Consider the following 15615-nt stretch of genomic DNA (forward strand, 5'->3'; position numbering starts at 1 on the left):
GCTGATTACATCTTACATGTAAGGGCACTACCACATGATAGAATTAAGGGCCCAAATTTAGCCACACATACGTGGGGTCCACTAATACGTGTGTGTGAATCTTGTCCATCTAAAAAATATTGAAATTTAAATCATTAAATTCATCTCATCCCACGAGCTAAACGTTGTCTCAATATATGTATTTTCAACATATAAAACAATATGCACGTAATGCATGCAACCCAAATATTTTCTAGACTTGAAACTATGATCTCGATCAAGCCGGAAACATATATAGCAAGGCGTCGAATTTTATTTGGACTATACGTACCGTAAGTTGACCTCTTAGATGGTTGACGAGATCATCGACAAATGCATCGGGGCTTTGTGTTATTCTTGCACCCATTGATATTACGGGGAGGAGGTAATTGTTTAGGAAATCATTGGACCCTATTGTAATGGAGAAAATGGAATTCTGCAGAGTGATGTAATCTCTTGCCCTTGGATGAACCCAACAACCCATCGATTTGTTTCCTCGTTATGTTGAAGTAATCCACTTGAACATCCATCCATTGAAAGCCTATTCACCTGAGAAAATTCCAAGAGTTACGTAAACAAATCAAGTGTGTTCATGCACGAGTAATTTTCTAACATGCATGTTTTACTTACAAAAATTCTGCCTGTGGCATTCAAGATCCCTCCACCTCCTGAAGCATAGTTAACCCCGTGCAAAACAACATTACCGGTGGTGTTGGGGGCGAGAAAGGGCAACGCGAACTGTGGCTGTCCCAATTCCTCTCCTAGAACACACAATTAGGGACTGTATTTCAGGCACATTTATCGTTCACGTGTCATAATAAAGGATTGTTTAGACATATGCACTTTCGTTTGATTCAAGAAAATCAAGGATAGAAGAGTATCATCATGTAGTGAATATTATTTATATGAAATTAAGGCAATTTTGAATCTAAATAAATCTGAAATTCTTTCACTTAAGAATATATAATGTCGTTTTGAAGGAATTTTGATAAAATGATGTAAAAAAAATCATATATTGTGTTCAATTTACATTATGCTTTAGAAAATGGAAGCACTCTTATTCGCACGCGCGATGAAAGAGCCCATTCTTAGAGAATTATGTTAGACCTCTTTTAAGGATCAAGATCCTCTGTTGTTCCCAGTAATGTTTATTAAAAAAAATTAAAAAAAAATTGATATTTTTATATTTTAATTATTTCAAAATCAAAATTATATTTTTTATATTAAAATATGTGATTAATAATTCAATTTAAAGTTACAATTTTATTTTTGATTACCAATATATATTGTGGGGGTAAAATGATTATTACTTTTTCTTTTATAATTTTTTCAACTCTTTTTTTAAAAAAACATTAATAAAAATTAAATTTTTTTGTTACAAATATTTGATTCAGAACGAACAAGAAAAACGATGGTAAAGGAGAGGAGAAAGTGAATATCATATTGTTAATTCAGTGTCCAGGTAAATTAGAAATATTTTTTTCTTACTTAGAAAAGAAATTATTTTTTTCAGTTCAATTTTTTTAATTTCTCTCATTCCGTTTTAAATACAAAAAATGTCTTTTTCTTCTTAGAGATTTAAGAAAATAATTCAATTTTCAAAAAAAAAATGTAAAAAAAAAAAAAAAAAGAATGAGTGTTCGAACAAAAAAAAATTATATACAAGATAATTTTTTTTATATCGTGTCAATTTTTTGGTATTATTTTTAATTGTTGGATACGTTCAACCTATTTAAATTTTTTGTAAATTTTGTAAATTTGATTATTTCTTATATCCCTATATATATATTTATATATATATATATATATATATATATATATATATAGAGGGATATAAAAAGTTTTTTTAAAAGAACTATAATATTAAAAAAAATTACATGTACCGTTGTTTTTTCTTGTTCGTTCCGAATAACATATTTGTAACAAAAATTAAATTTTTATTAACATTCTTTTAAAAAAAGAGTTGAAAAATCATAAAATAAAAAGTAATAGTCAATATATATATCTATAATCAAATATAAAATTGTAACTTTAAATTGGATTATTAATCATATATTTTAATATAAAAAATATAATTTTGATTTTGAAAAAATTAAAATATAAAAATACTATTTTTAAAAAAAATATTTTTTTTTTAATAAACTGTACCCTCTGCTGGATCCTGATCCCTCTTTTAATGGGCTAAATTGAATTAAATTCATACTAAATAAATTTTACATTCTATAATTACCTGTCGTTCTACTTCTACCTTAACGACTCTTATATTTCCAAATATAAAATCCATTCACTGTGTTGGATTTTATACATTGTTGTATTTACAATAGATGAAACATTTTACAACCTGTATATAATTGGTTTTATTTCAACTTAAATTCGAAGAAGTTTATGTCAATAAACAAGGAATGTGTGAAAAATCGTCATTCTCGTCGTGTGTTTTGGACAAACATAGTAATCTGCAAATCACGTTGATCAAGTAAATCACAATATACAAGTTCTATGTGAAACTAGAAGACTGAGACAATGAAAAATTGAACATATGAGATATTGACATGTGTTTATTATACCCTCAAATAAGTTCCATGCATTTATATACATATATATATAATTAATATTTATTAAATAGATAATCAACTTAAAAATATATATAAATAATTATAATATATCGATATCGTATATCCCACAATTTTTTTTTTTGTTGTTGTGAAAAATGGCGATTTGATTTTTATTTTTTATTTTTGGAATGCTTTTACTCGGCCCAAGATAGTTGATATCCTTCCCAAAATTTGACCGTTAAGAGTCCCAGTTCCCCATTTCACGCTTCAATACACACAGCACTGTTGATTTATATCTCACTTCTGACGACGCAGAAGACACTAAATAATGGGCTTTACTGATCGGAGCTCACCAGTAAACCTGAACAGCTCCGAGAAACAACAACATCAGCAGGAAACTATGGATAAAGAGAATGCGGAGACGCACGAGGTTTCAAGCTATGAGCAGTTCAGAGAAGAGAGAATCAAAGAAAACCTAGAGAGGATGCAGAAGCTTGGGATTTTCGACTTGTCTCTCAATTTCAAGTACCTCAAGAAGCCCATTAAGAATCGACCCATTAATCGAAAAACCCCTCATAGCTCCTCCCCTTTGCCTTCTTCGGCCCCCGTCCGCCGCTCTTCTAGGTGTTTCTCTATGCTTCTTTTATTTATTTTTTCTTTTTTATCAACGTTATGCCTCTATTCCAAGTTTCAGATTGCTCCACATTTTGTTAGGTTTGTTAAATGAGGATTTTTTTGTGATTGTGTTTACTTATTTCCCTTATGTACGTTTTTGTTTTTAAGAAATTTTTGTTTAGCTCGCCTGAGTAATACTCTGCAGCTGAGTGTTAGTACTGAAAACAGTGGATACATTTGACTAGCATAAAATAAAATGCTATTCCGTTCTTATTAGGTTCTGTAATTCAAGCTCTTAATTGGTATTTGAAGGATTACTTTATGTGTTTGCTTGGTGGAGAAAAACTATGGGGTTTTTGTATCTTTTCAAGAACTGGCAGTGATCATATCTTTTGTCACAAATGAATGTATGGTCTATCACTTTTTATAGGCTACAGAACTCAACACCAGTTAACTACACTGAAGCACCTGTAACAAAGAAAGAAGAATCTTTGGAAGTTTATGACTTGCTGAGAGAGAAGGGGTCAAAGCCCGAGTTTTACACGGATGAAGATGAAAAATTGCTGGGTAGCACTGAAATGAGTTGGACCCTTTTTGTTGATGGATATGGAAAAGACGGGAAGCGAATTTATGATCCGGTCAGGGGAAAGACTTGTCACCAATGCAGGTCAGCTGCTCTTTCTTCAACCGTTTCGATTTCTTTGAATGATTGACTTGTTTTGAGGAACATTGTCGTGCAAATGTGTCAGTTAAGGACGTATTGAGAGTTGAGACTTCAAAGTTTTGGGATTTTCTATGCCAGCTCTTTCTTCAACCGTTTCGATTTCTTTGAATGAATGACTTGTTTTGAGGAACATTGTCGTGCAAATGTGTCAGTTAAGGACGTATTGAGAGTTGAGACTTCAAAGTTTTGGGATTTTCTATGCCACCTTGGATCCATTTTTTGTTGGCAAGTTGAATACTTGAATGTGCGGATGTGGAACCTTTGTTTATGTGTTTCCTTTTTTTCCAATATTTTTTTAAAAAAAACCGTTTCGTTTGCTTAATTCTTATTAACTGTGTGTCCCTTTTATGCATTTATCAGGTTTTTGTAGTAGATGCAACTTGCATTTGGTGACTTTATTTTGATTTGAACGTTTTCCCTCGAATTCAAGAAAAGAATCCTTAGAAGGGACATTAGTTTTAAGACAGGATCCTATAAGTTGGCTAGTTCATTTCCAAATCCGAAATAAACATCATTGTTATTGCATCAATTTCGCTTTAGGTAAAAAAATTATTTATTTGAGAGAATCTCACATCTACGCCACGGCTTTTTGGTTTCTATCCCTTGAGTTTCAAGGACGATAGTTATAAGACGAGTTAATTGTTAAAGTGCATTTTGTCTCTCTTTACTTTATGATACAAGCTTTAGACTGTTTCAGGCGCTTCTAAGAATTACAGATCACTATTTCAGGCAAAAAACCCTTGGACAGCGAACACACTGCAGCGAATGCAACATGGTTCAGGGGCAGTTTTGTGGGGATTGCTTATATATGAGGTAAATGTTACAATATGGCATATCATGAATTTTTGTATGCTTGCGTCCTTTGGGGCTCTCCCAACATTGAAGCGAATTTCCATTATTTGCTTGTGTAATAGCATTGATTTCTCAGACCTTTATCATCAATTTGACAAATTGGTTGAATGGAAAGTTCTGTTAGGATGTCTGTACGCATTCATTGATCAACAATGGAACTTTAAGTAACAAACTTTGTTTCAGATACGGAGAAAACGTGCTTGAAGCAATACAAAATCCTAACTGGATTTGCCCAGTCTGTCGTGGCATTTGCAACTGTAGTTTGTGCCGCCAAGCAAAAGGTTGGCCTCCAACTGGACCTCTTTACAGGAAGGTATGTATATCCAGAAGCAATTTCTTTTTTTCGATTCTCCTTTTACATCTTTACAAAACGCGCCAAATCTAAAAGATTTTCTTCCGTTTATCAGATTTCAAGTCTTGGATACAAGTCAGTCGCACATTTTCTCATGCAAACTCGATGTTCAAATCCAGATTCAGATAAGACCGCTGGTACGAGGGTTCCAGTTTCTGCTAAGAGATCACTTCCTTTTTCAGACTTTGATGCAACACCGCAAAAGTATGATCTTTCTCAGCTAGATAGGGAATCCTCAGGGATGATTAATCCTCAGCTGACCCTCAAGAATGATTTTCCCTGTACTGAATCCGTTAAGGATCATAAAGATTTATCAATTTCTAAGCCTGAAGCTCTCTGTAGCAGTGATGAGCAAGAGACATGCACGAACAAGAACTTTGTTGCATCTAAAACAAGTTTGAAATCCTCCAAGAAACGTGCACAACTGGAACCATCCATTGATAGCATCGGTGGAAGGTTGAGGCAAAGGCGTCGTGAGAACTTGAACAATTCTTGAACCAATTGAAAAAGGCATGTCCCGTGGGTTTCGAGCTTTTGTCAAATACAATGCATGAAAATCTACTTTGTTTTTTGTGGTATACAGATGTTTCATGAAGTTTTAAATTTAGCTTTTTTGCGTGCACAATGCAGCATAAACTATGTTGTAAGAATGCTATTAGCGTGTTTGGTTGCTCAGACTTCGAACATCGGAAGAAATTTACTGGGCTAACATAATCAAATTTCTGAGCTGTGAAACCCAAACAACATGTTACATGCTGCATCTACCGTACATCTAATGCTATATAATATATTTAGTATTTTTTCCGGTGTTTTTAAAATTTCCCCACGTTTGGATGAATTAAATTTTGATTTGAGAGTTGATTTCAATTTAATGGATTTGAAATCATCTTTTTATTAAATTCCTTGTACATAGAATTTCAAAGTGGATTTTTTAATCCATTATTAGAAATATGTTGTTTGATTAAAAAATTTGAGAATTTCATATCATAAAAAGTATATTCTATTATTCCATATATTTTGAAACTAAAACAAGTATTATGATTAAAAAATAATATTGCATTTTATTTATATTAATTTAATTACATAAAATATTAAATTTATATAAATAAAAATATTAACTTTTATATGATAAAGATATCAAGTCAATCCAAGTATCTCCATCACATTTATTTCCTTAAGTCATTTGATTAGTTAAAAGTCTCTAGTCAATTACTGTACATTTTTCTATTCCACGACACACAGTTCATTGATAATTCAGCTTGTTTCTTCCACCTATCGATAAACAAGTAGTTTACTTAAACTATAAAATTTATAAATGTCTATTAAGTTGAAATTTATTAGTATGAATCTGATGTGCTTTATTTAAAACCAATTGATTTGACAAACATAATCGAATGTATAATCTAAAAATCCAAATGCAAAATATTTGTTACCTCTAGAATTTTCTCATCTCAATGTAGCTTAGCTTCCATCGTAAAGTCATCCAGTTGATGAATAGTTGATGCTCTCTTTTTCATCTTGCTGGTTATACAAGAAATGTTTCTTTGTTATATACAAAACATAAATATTCAATAATCCATTCACTCTTAAAAAAATAAAAATTCTTACCTCATTAATAGTGAAACATTAAAGCATACAAGGGAGCATATTATTTTGCGCATTTGGAGCTGTCAATGGTTGGTAATAATGTCGGATGTCATTATGATATTTCTTTGCTGCGGCAAAATAGTCACCATAGAAAAGAATCTTGAAATAACAGGTGGTTCAGAAAATATAATGGTCTTAAAACAGGTCTAAACTTTCAAGGAAGATAATTCTCAGCAACAACAAAGAAAAAAGAATAAGAAAGAGTCTGATAAATTTTACAACTTCCATCTCTGACGAGCTGATCAAGAGCTGATCGAAGTATCCCACGTTATAGTTTCCAAAATTATGTTGTGCTGAATAAACCATCAAGAAAGTTTAAAGAATTTACAAACATATTATAATATATGGAGTGAGGGACGATGAAGCTGTTGGACGAAGTAGAAGAAAATCAAAATGTTACGAAGAACATAAACTTAATAGACAACTTGAAATGAAGATTTTAACGAGCACTGAATTCTTGACTCCCATCTCTCAAGAAGTTTGTCTGATGCATGGAATGTTGTTGGAGTAACGTTTTGTAATGCAAGAGTATCGTATAATGGTGGTTCGCTAGGTTTTTATTTACAAGCAAGGTCTTCAAATTCAAACTGCACGAATATGCCAGGTAGCATAGGCTTTCCTATAAATTAATTATATAAAAATTTAGGAAAAGCAAGCGAAAAGGACAAATATATTTTGTATTTTGCACATGAAGACAATCTGGGAAATGTGCCCCACCCTCTTTAATAATAATCTGGTTTGCCAGCAGAAAGGGACCTGAAACCGAGAGAGTCTTTTGTCATCAGTTTTGAGCCCAATCAATCGCCTTTTGACAAATCATTAAATCCTTGAGCAATTTTTTTCTCCTATGGAATAAAAGTCACCAATTTTCTCCCATATATATATATATATATAATCACCAATTATTTTTGATTTATTCACCTTTTTTCTTACTTTTTATGTATTATTATTTTCGATTGTCTAATCTAATCACTTGGCTTATTTTTACTTCACTCCCAGTCTTCCTTTCATTTATTGCCGCAAAACCCATCTTCTTCAGTCCGTCCGCTTCTCATCCAACATGTGAAAATTTGTGCTGATCTCACAGATTTTCCGATCCAAAAGCAAATGGGCTCAATATAGTTTTCACATCTATCAGTAAGTCTAATTTTTTTTCTTGAGTTTCTACTTTTCGATATTTGGGTAATATCATCTGAGCAACTGGAGATTATTTTTTTTAGCAAAAATAAAATCTTCTTTCCATGAAGATATTTTTTCTTGTTTGGAGGTCTTTGTTGCATTCTTACTGTTTTAATACCGTGTGGACAGCCGCTAGTTCGTGGAAATCATAGAACTTCACACTTTGTTTTTTCTTGTTTGGAGGTTTTTGTTGCATTCTTACTGTTTAAATACCGTGTGGGCAGCCGCTAGTTCGTGGAAATCATAGAACTTCACACTTTGTTTTTTCAAGATGAGTTCTTTTTACAAGCTATTGGTGACCCCCGACTTCGATTCTCAGCTAGTAAGAATTTTTTCCACTTTTAATTTCCACTCTTTCAATGTGGGAAGTAAAAATATTGGTGATTTATGAGTGGATCTGTGTTGCAGAGATTACCGCCGCAGTTTGTAAAAGATCATGCAGAAATTTTGCCAAAGAAGGCCACGATAAGAATCGAATCGGGGGAGTCCTGGATCGTGAAGATCGAGAGAGTCGGGCAGCACCGTTTCTTCACGGAGGGATGGGAGAAATTTTCTAGGGATGTTGATCTGGAATTCAAGCAATTTATGCTCTTCTGGTTCGACGGAGAATCGGGATTCCGCGTCTCTGTATATGGAATGAGTGGCTGCGAGAGAGAGCTTAGTGTTCTCAATACACGGGGCGGGTCAGAAAATTCAGAACATGGTGGGGTTTTTTTGCTTCTTCAACCTTGTAATTTCTTCCCTTCTGACAAATATCGATTGAAGATTACTTATTGATACCTAGTTTTTTTTTGTAAATGTTGTTTGAAAGTCGAAAACTTCTTTTGACCCGTGTTTGTTGAATATGAACATGTGCGAACAGGAGACGGGCAAGAAGATTTCACCGCGAAATCGGAAAGCGGAGACGAAGATGATGCGAACATTGATGAAGAGCGAGGTTTTCGTGCTAGAAAACAATGGCGATTCCGCGCGGAATTAAAGAAACATCACGAGACCGAACTTGTAGGTGTTTCTTGTTCATGTTACAGAAGAACTGGGAGTGGGATAAGTGCGAATATTCATATTCTTTAAAAGTGATTTGATTTGCGTGATAAAATTACTATTGTTGTTCAAACTTCAAGCGTAATACTTCTTCTTTTTATCTCTTCATGACCTTCATTATCCTTGCTAACCACATTGGGGCCTCGAAAATCTAAACAAACATGGGATTGTTTTTCCTATGCTTACACAATCATTCATAGGTGTAGACGGTGAGTTAATGTGTAGCGTAGTGTCTTCATCCTTTCTTTCGCGGCTAAAATCATTTGTGCTTTCTTGTTAACACACAGGAAGTTCCCGGAGATTTCGCAAAGGGAACCGGAATCGCGGAAAACGGAAGAATTTTCTTGCTAACTCATCCGAAATCAAAGAAATGGCCAGTTTTTGTGACGACTAGGAGACATGATAAGGATCAGAGCTTTGCTATGACTGTGGGGTGGAACGATTTCTTGGTTGGTAGTAAGATGCGTATTGGAAGCATGATTTTGTTCGAATTCTTGTCGAACAAGGACAATATCATAATTGAAGCCAAGGTGGTAAAGGATGGGAAAAAGGGATTGTTTTCTCCGAAGAAGAGGAGAGGGAGGCCCCCAAATTTTAGCAAGTTTTGATCAAAGTTCAAAGTATTGTACTAAACTAAAATTTTAATTTATATTGTTTGTGTAGCTACTTGCTTCATAACCGTAGTTAATGGTTGTTTGCTATTGAAATTATTACCAAACGTTTGATTATATGAATAACTGACAATTAACACATCTTGTATCAAACACATATTTCATCACCGACTACATATAAATTGTTTAGCGCCGGATTGGACAGACCCACAACCCCGTTTTCACGATTTAAACCGCTCCGGTATTGCTGGGTAGGAGCTGCTTCCGGGTTTGAAGTCTAGGACCAATATCTTAAAAACCGTAAACAAACCAACTGATATATCATGGAATACTGAAATGGAGACTGCTAAAGAAAATGTATATGTTTGGGTTATTTAGTTCATCCAATCAAAGTTCAAATTAAATTTGTTAAATCGGTTTAAAAGTGGAGATAAATAAACAATCGTTTAAAATTCCCATGTTTTATTTGGAAGCGAAAAGCCACTGCAAAATATTTATTGCTTCCACACCTGCACACCATGCAATAAGCTCTTCACCGTGGATCATTATTGTCTCCACCCCCGTTAGGACTCGATTTGTGAAAGTGTGCTTCTAGTTATATATTGTGCTCTCGATCAGTTCCACACCCGTTTCATTTCATCTCCAGTACCCAAAGATGACTAAGGATTACAACCCCAAAAAAGGAGACGATTCTGGTTCAAACCGGTCCAGCAGCAAGGGAAAGGCGCCAAGATTTTTCAAGATTGTACCCGACACTGGAATAGACAGACTTGTAAGTTTCATGTTTGCAGCATATGCGAATGTTCTTGTTTGTAGTTTTTGTTGTCTGGGTTTGTTACAAGATTTGAATTTTGTTGGTGATGATGGTATGTAGATTTGTATATCTAATCTTATTTTTACGATCACGTAACTTGGAAAGATCGGTCGAGAGGACTGATTCGTTTGTTTGGAGATCAAATGTGGAATTTAAAAATGATATGCATATTTTCTATTTTCAGTTACCTCCATAGTGTGTGTGAGTAGGTTATGAACATCTCCAAAAACAGTTTCTGGATGATATTCTGTGTTGAACTAAGCCACCTTCTTATCTTTTTACTTCATACTGGTTAAGATCCTTTTACTTGAGATTTGATTGCAGAGTCTCCCGACAGAATTTACGCGAAGATATGGGCACAATCTGCCAGATTGCATTTCTCTCAAGGTTCCTAGTGGTTTAGTATGGAAAGTAGGATTGGTTCACTACAATCATGAAATTTGGCTTCACCGAGGGTGGCAGCGATTTCAGGAGTATTATTCTTTACGGCGTGGGAATTTCTTATTCTTCAAATATGTTGAGAATTTTCTTTTTGAGGTTAACATATTCGATACCAGTGGTACAGAAATAGAGTATTTTCAATATGATTTCCTTAACAGTGTCGCTGGTCTGAACCATGTGGATAAAACAGAGAGAGTTGAATCAGAATCCGATGATTCTGTCTTATTCTTGGAAGAAATTCTGACAAGGAGGAATGCAGGAATCAAAGATCAAGATGTCGCTGATGACACCAACAATTCTCCTTCGAGATGGAGAAAGAAAAGAAGGATGCAAGAATCTGATGATTTGCATGCTGAACAAAAGTTGAGGAAATCATCTAGGGGAGAACAAAATACTTCATGTCCAATAAAAAGGGAGTCAAGATTCGTGGCTTCATCTCCAAACTATCGGTCTGTTATTGGTAAGTTGGGATCCATTTGAATCCGTTTCAAATCTTTGATTACATCTGGTAATTCAACTTTGAATAATCAGAATGTGTGGATCATGAAACAAAGTACAACGTGTTGGGAAACATCGGATCAATGTATCCAAGGGATATATCACCAAGATTTGATATCATTTGTTTAAACTTTATTGAAACATGATTTTAGGGGATTTTGAGCTACTAGGCAAGTTGCAAATCATGATATGCTATCTTTGGTTTATATATGTGCATAAAATGTTATATTTTTCCGGCAGATGAAGGTATTGAAGGTACAGAATTAAAATACTCACACAGAAAGCAAGTACAACACCAGGCAAGGGATGCAAAAACCAGATTCAAAGCCTATATAAGGGCATCAGCTTTCATGTCCGAGAAGGCAAACCGAAAGTACCCATTCGTCATAGTGGAGATGCATCCATCTTATGCCAGTATTCAGTGCCCCTCTTTGGTAATTCATCAAAGGATAGTTTTGAGTTATGTTAATTGTTATAATTATAGTTTTCATGAATCCATAGTTTAAGCACATTAACTGAAATTTTTCGGTTTTGTTTTCTTTGCAGAATATCCAGTAGCCTTTAACAAAGAATTAATGTTGCCTGATAGGAAAAATAGCTCGATCCTCGTTTGTGAAGGGAAGACATGGCCGGTGAATTGCATTCGCGGAAAAGAAAAAGCCACCCTCACTACCGGGTGGAGAAATTTCGTTCAGGACAATGATATTAAAGTAGGCGATGCTTGTGTGTTAGAAGTAGTTGAGAGGATCAACCTCACAATTAATGTCATCATTTTTCGTGGTTGATTAAAAAATCAAAGATATGGGTTTGTTCTACACTGAAGCATCATAGCACAAAGCAAGCAAACTGTCAAGTTTCTTTTGATTTTTTAGTTTTAAAGTTTGAATGTAGCATTTTTTGCATATTGTATTTTGATTCTATTGAGGAATTGCCATAAGTAATTTGATCATGCATGTGGTTGAGTCATATGAAGATCTTTGAGGAAGAATATCGAAATTTTATGATCTATCTGTCATTTCTAGCTTGCTGAAATATATTTAACAGTCTGAAATCTTTTATGAAGTTTACATACATTTTGGATTCTTTTTGTTCATCTGATATGAGTAAATTATGTTATATATACTAGAGTTACTCAAATAAAGTTTTAATAGTACAAAATTAATTTGTTATCATTGTACATTACAAATATCTTTTTATGCTGATATAAAACATCATTTCTTAAATATCAAATATATAAATATAGAAATTAGAATATAATACTCCATGTATATATAAAATACTCTATGTATATAAAAATATATTTATATATTTACATGTTTACTATATCTATATTATATATCATAAGTAATAATAGAGACAAAATAATATTTTGATATAATTTTTAAAATTTCCAAAATACCACTCTTGCTATTTTTAGCTCCTCTATTTTTTTTCTTATTTTCATGAAAAATTGAATATATGTAAAAAAAAATTTATAAAAAACTTATAAAAATTTTAAATTTGGATTTTATTTTTCAATTTTAATTTCAACATTTTAACAAAAAGTACTCGTTAAAAAAATTGACTGAAGATGTGCGTGTTGTATGTATGCACACAAGAGCTAGTTATTATGGATTATGGGAGTGGACATATTATTATATACTTGGCAAGGGAAAATAATTAAATTACGAAATGAAAGCTAATGGATACAGAAGATACTAAAATATTAATAAATACTCCTTGATGACACATAACAAGATCATACAGATGAAATCTCGAACTAAACTGTGGAATAAATCCAATCAAAATTAAAATTATGTTTTTTTAAATTGATTATTTACGAGAGCAATTCTAAAAGTAGCTAACAGATACTTTACCCCAACCGTCAAAGATTCATGTGCGATTCCTGACATTGCCAGACACATGTACAGATACATTCTTGTTTTTCCTGGACATGTGTCTAATCCTTACAAGTTTGTCAAAATCGATGTGGATTTTTGCAACCTTAAGCTACTGCAGAATTATTTGGTGCTAGTAGACCAGCAGTGCAGCCAGCTTTTCCCTGGCAAATATTTTCTCCACCCCCATAAATCATAATCATTATATTGTGCTCTCTCAATTTGCTGCATACCCTTTACATTTCATCTCCTAAACAACAGAGGAATGGCTGAAGATTATAGCACCGAAAAAGGAGACGGGTCTGGTTCAAATGGGTGCGGCATCTACGGGGCAAAGGTGCCAAAATTTTTCAAGATCGTATTAAACCCAGGAGAACACAGCCTTGTGAGTTTCACGTTTCTTGTTTGGATGTAAATGTTCTTTTTTGTAGTTCTTGATTTCTGGATTTAATTTGTTCCAAGATTTGATTTTTGTTTTTTTTTTTAACTTGAGATTTGATTGGTGTTGGTGAGGAGGATGGTATGTGGTATATATATCTATTTATCTATCGATGCATTGTATTCGTAGATCAAATGAATATTGAAATACCGGCTAGATAATATATATTCCATTAACAAAAGCATTGTGGGAGCTGAAAATGCTGCTGCTTGTGAGCCTGGAAAATCTTCATATTGGTTCAAAAACCACGTCAATGTCAGAAGTAGCTTAGTAGAGTAAATCTCAGGCAATATTAGATAATCATTTCCTTATAAACTATGACATTCTCCTGTAACCATCATAATTGAACTGAAACAAGAGTTTTACTGGATCCCAAAATGTTGTGAATTTTAACTTGAAAAGTTTATATTTCTCTATAGGGGATGGTCAAATGAAAATTTATAATTATTATATTCTGTGGTCTGAGATGAAAGCCTGTATGGTGATAATCACCACTTGACAATTAGAGAAAGTAATTTACAGGTTGGAAAGCTGAACATCGGTTTTATGGGCTATGTTTATTTTCTCTAAATTTAAATGGTGTCTCAGGCAACTATCTGATAAATTTGCATTCTTGATATTTGTTTACAGAGACTTCCTCCAGAATTTACGCGAAAATACGGGCACAATCTGCCAGACTGTCTCTCTCTCAAGGTTCCGAATGGTTTAGTATGGAAAGTAGAACTGATTCACTGCAGTTATCAAGCTTGGCTGCACCGAGGTTGGCGACAGTTCGAAGAGTATTATTCAATCCAGTTGGGGCACTTTTTGTTATTCAAATATGTTGGGAAAGAACATTTTGAGGTTCACATATTCGACACCACCGCTACAGAGATAGAGTATTCCTATTATGATTCCCTTGAGAGAAACGCTGGTAAGAACCAATTAGTGGCTATAACTGAGGGAGTTGAATCAGACTCCGATGATTCTGTCGTGTTCTTGGAAGAAATTTTGGCAGAAAAGAGTGTGGGAAGAGAAAATCAAGATGTCGATGATATTGGTAAGTTCGGTTTGCATTCGAATATATACATAGGGCGATTCAACCTTGAATGTTCATTAGAAATGTGTGAATCATCAGACACTTGTGTTAGATGTGTTGTGAAATATCATGTCAACGTATTGAAGGGATATATAACTGAGATTTGCTATCACATATCGACTCTTGGAGTTAAACTTTATCGAAATGTTTTTTTTTTGGGCAGATGAACACAGTGGAGGCACAGAATTGAAGCAAGTGCAACAGCGGGCAAGGGATGATAACAACAGATTCGAAGCCTATACGAGGGCATCCATTTTCATGTCTAAGAAGCTAATTAAAAACCTGTTCTCCATTGTTGTGATGCATCCATCTTATGTCAGCAATCGACGTTCAGCTTTGGTAACTCATCGACAAATATATATCTTAAGTAGTTATTATTATTGTTATTACTATTACGATCATTGCTGCTACTTTTCATGAAAATCTTAGTTTAAGCACATGAATTAAAGTCCCTTTTTAAATTTTTATTTTCGTTGCAGCATATACCACCAGCCTTTTCCAATGCGATCTTGCCTGATAAGGCAACTTGCTCGATCCTCCTTGTTTCTGAAGGGAAGACATGGCCCGTAAGGTGCATTAGTGGAGAAAGGCGAGCTTCACTCACTAGTGGATGGAAAGTATTTGCCGCAGACAATGATCTTAAAGTAGGCGACGCATGTGTGTTTGAAGTATCTAACAGGACCAACCTCACATGGGATGTTATTATTTTTCGTGCTTGATTGAAGTCAAAAGACATTTTTTGGAGGATCTAATTAAGAACAAAGCATGCAAACTTTCATTCTCTTTTGAATTTTGGTTTGATTGTATTTCGTTTGTCTAGAGGAAATGCAACCAGAAGTTTGATCAATGAGCTAAGTCAAATGAAGATCAAGGCACA

General features: G+C 33.8%; 4 protein-coding genes across 6 annotated transcripts; all 4 read left to right on the top strand.

Moving 5' to 3' along the window:
• Positions 1 to 2830: 2830 nt before the first annotated feature.
• On the top strand, positions 2831 to 5824 carry LOC140828254 (uncharacterized). Its single transcript, XM_073191241.1, has 5 exons — positions 2831 to 3194; positions 3616 to 3852; positions 4639 to 4722; positions 4945 to 5074; positions 5169 to 5824. The coding sequence occupies exons 1-5, from the start codon at positions 2899 to 2901 to the stop codon at positions 5607 to 5609; spliced, it is 1188 nt and encodes a 395-aa protein (XP_073047342.1). The 5' UTR covers positions 2831 to 2898; the 3' UTR covers positions 5610 to 5824.
• Positions 5825 to 7720: 1896 nt separating this feature from the next.
• LOC140826468 (B3 domain-containing protein REM9-like) lies at positions 7721 to 9717 on the top strand. Of its 2 annotated transcripts, none has more exons than XM_073188778.1 (5): positions 7721 to 7897; positions 8211 to 8261; positions 8348 to 8642; positions 8802 to 8941; positions 9268 to 9717. In XM_073188778.1, the coding sequence occupies exons 2-5, from the start codon at positions 8211 to 8213 to the stop codon at positions 9586 to 9588; spliced, it is 807 nt and encodes a 268-aa protein (XP_073044879.1). In that variant the 5' UTR covers positions 7721 to 7897; the 3' UTR covers positions 9589 to 9717. The 2 variants fall into 2 exon arrangements, with proteins under 2 accessions (XP_073044879.1, XP_073044878.1); XM_073188777.1 differs by having other exon boundaries at positions 7722 to 7897; positions 8164 to 8261.
• Positions 9718 to 10237: 520 nt separating this feature from the next.
• Positions 10238 to 12129, top strand: LOC140826774 (B3 domain-containing transcription factor VRN1-like). Its single transcript, XM_073189272.1, has 4 exons — positions 10238 to 10363; positions 10730 to 11306; positions 11585 to 11803; positions 11891 to 12129. The coding sequence occupies exons 1-4, from the start codon at positions 10247 to 10249 to the stop codon at positions 12127 to 12129; spliced, it is 1152 nt and encodes a 383-aa protein (XP_073045373.1). The 5' UTR covers positions 10238 to 10246.
• A 1253-nt stretch (positions 12130 to 13382) lies between these two features.
• LOC140828255 (B3 domain-containing protein At3g18960-like) lies at positions 13383 to 15615 on the top strand. Of its 2 annotated transcripts, XM_073191243.1 has the most exons (5): positions 13383 to 13606; positions 14291 to 14573; positions 14646 to 14699; positions 14902 to 15077; positions 15218 to 15615. In XM_073191243.1, the coding sequence occupies exons 1-5, from the start codon at positions 13487 to 13489 to the stop codon at positions 15455 to 15457; spliced, it is 873 nt and encodes a 290-aa protein (XP_073047344.1). In that variant the 5' UTR covers positions 13383 to 13486; the 3' UTR covers positions 15458 to 15615. The 2 variants fall into 2 exon arrangements, with proteins under 2 accessions (XP_073047344.1, XP_073047343.1); XM_073191242.1 differs by having other exon boundaries at positions 14291 to 14699.

The sequence above is a fragment of the Primulina eburnea genome, chromosome 3 (assembly GCF_022965805.1).
Source record: "Primulina eburnea isolate SZY01 chromosome 3, ASM2296580v1, whole genome shotgun sequence".
Classification (NCBI taxonomy): domain Eukaryota; kingdom Viridiplantae; phylum Streptophyta; class Magnoliopsida; order Lamiales; family Gesneriaceae; genus Primulina; species Primulina eburnea.

Bases quoted from the DNA above. Each gene is read 5' to 3' on its own strand.
- LOC140828254 (XM_073191241.1), top strand. From the start codon at position 2,899: ATGGGCTTTACTGATCGGAGCTCACCAGTAAACCTGAACAGCTCCGAG. The intron at 3,195-3,615 runs GTGTTTCTCTAT...CACTTTTTATAG, and splicing joins CCCGTCCGCCGCTCTTCTAG to GCTACAGAACTCAACACCAG. The intron at 5,075-5,168 runs GTATGTATATCC...TCCGTTTATCAG, and splicing joins CTGGACCTCTTTACAGGAAG to ATTTCAAGTCTTGGATACAA.
- LOC140828255 (XM_073191242.1), top strand. From the start codon at position 13,487: ATGGCTGAAGATTATAGCACCGAAAAAGGAGACGGGTCTGGTTCAAAT. The intron at 14,700-14,901 runs GTAAGTTCGGTT...TTTTTTGGGCAG, and splicing joins TCAAGATGTCGATGATATTG to ATGAACACAGTGGAGGCACA. The intron at 15,078-15,217 runs GTAACTCATCGA...TTTTCGTTGCAG, and splicing joins GCAATCGACGTTCAGCTTTG to CATATACCACCAGCCTTTTC.
- LOC140826774 (XM_073189272.1), top strand. From the start codon at position 10,247: ATGACTAAGGATTACAACCCCAAAAAAGGAGACGATTCTGGTTCAAAC. The intron at 10,364-10,729 runs GTAAGTTTCATG...ATTTGATTGCAG, and splicing joins ACACTGGAATAGACAGACTT to AGTCTCCCGACAGAATTTAC. The intron at 11,804-11,890 runs GTTATGTTAATT...TTTTCTTTGCAG, and splicing joins TCATCAAAGGATAGTTTTGA to AATATCCAGTAGCCTTTAAC.
- LOC140826468 (XM_073188778.1), top strand. From the start codon at position 8,211: ATGAGTTCTTTTTACAAGCTATTGGTGACCCCCGACTTCGATTCTCAG. The intron at 8,262-8,347 runs GTAAGAATTTTT...TCTGTGTTGCAG, and splicing joins CCGACTTCGATTCTCAGCTA to AGATTACCGCCGCAGTTTGT. The intron at 8,643-8,801 runs GTGGGGTTTTTT...ATGTGCGAACAG, and splicing joins GTCAGAAAATTCAGAACATG to GAGACGGGCAAGAAGATTTC.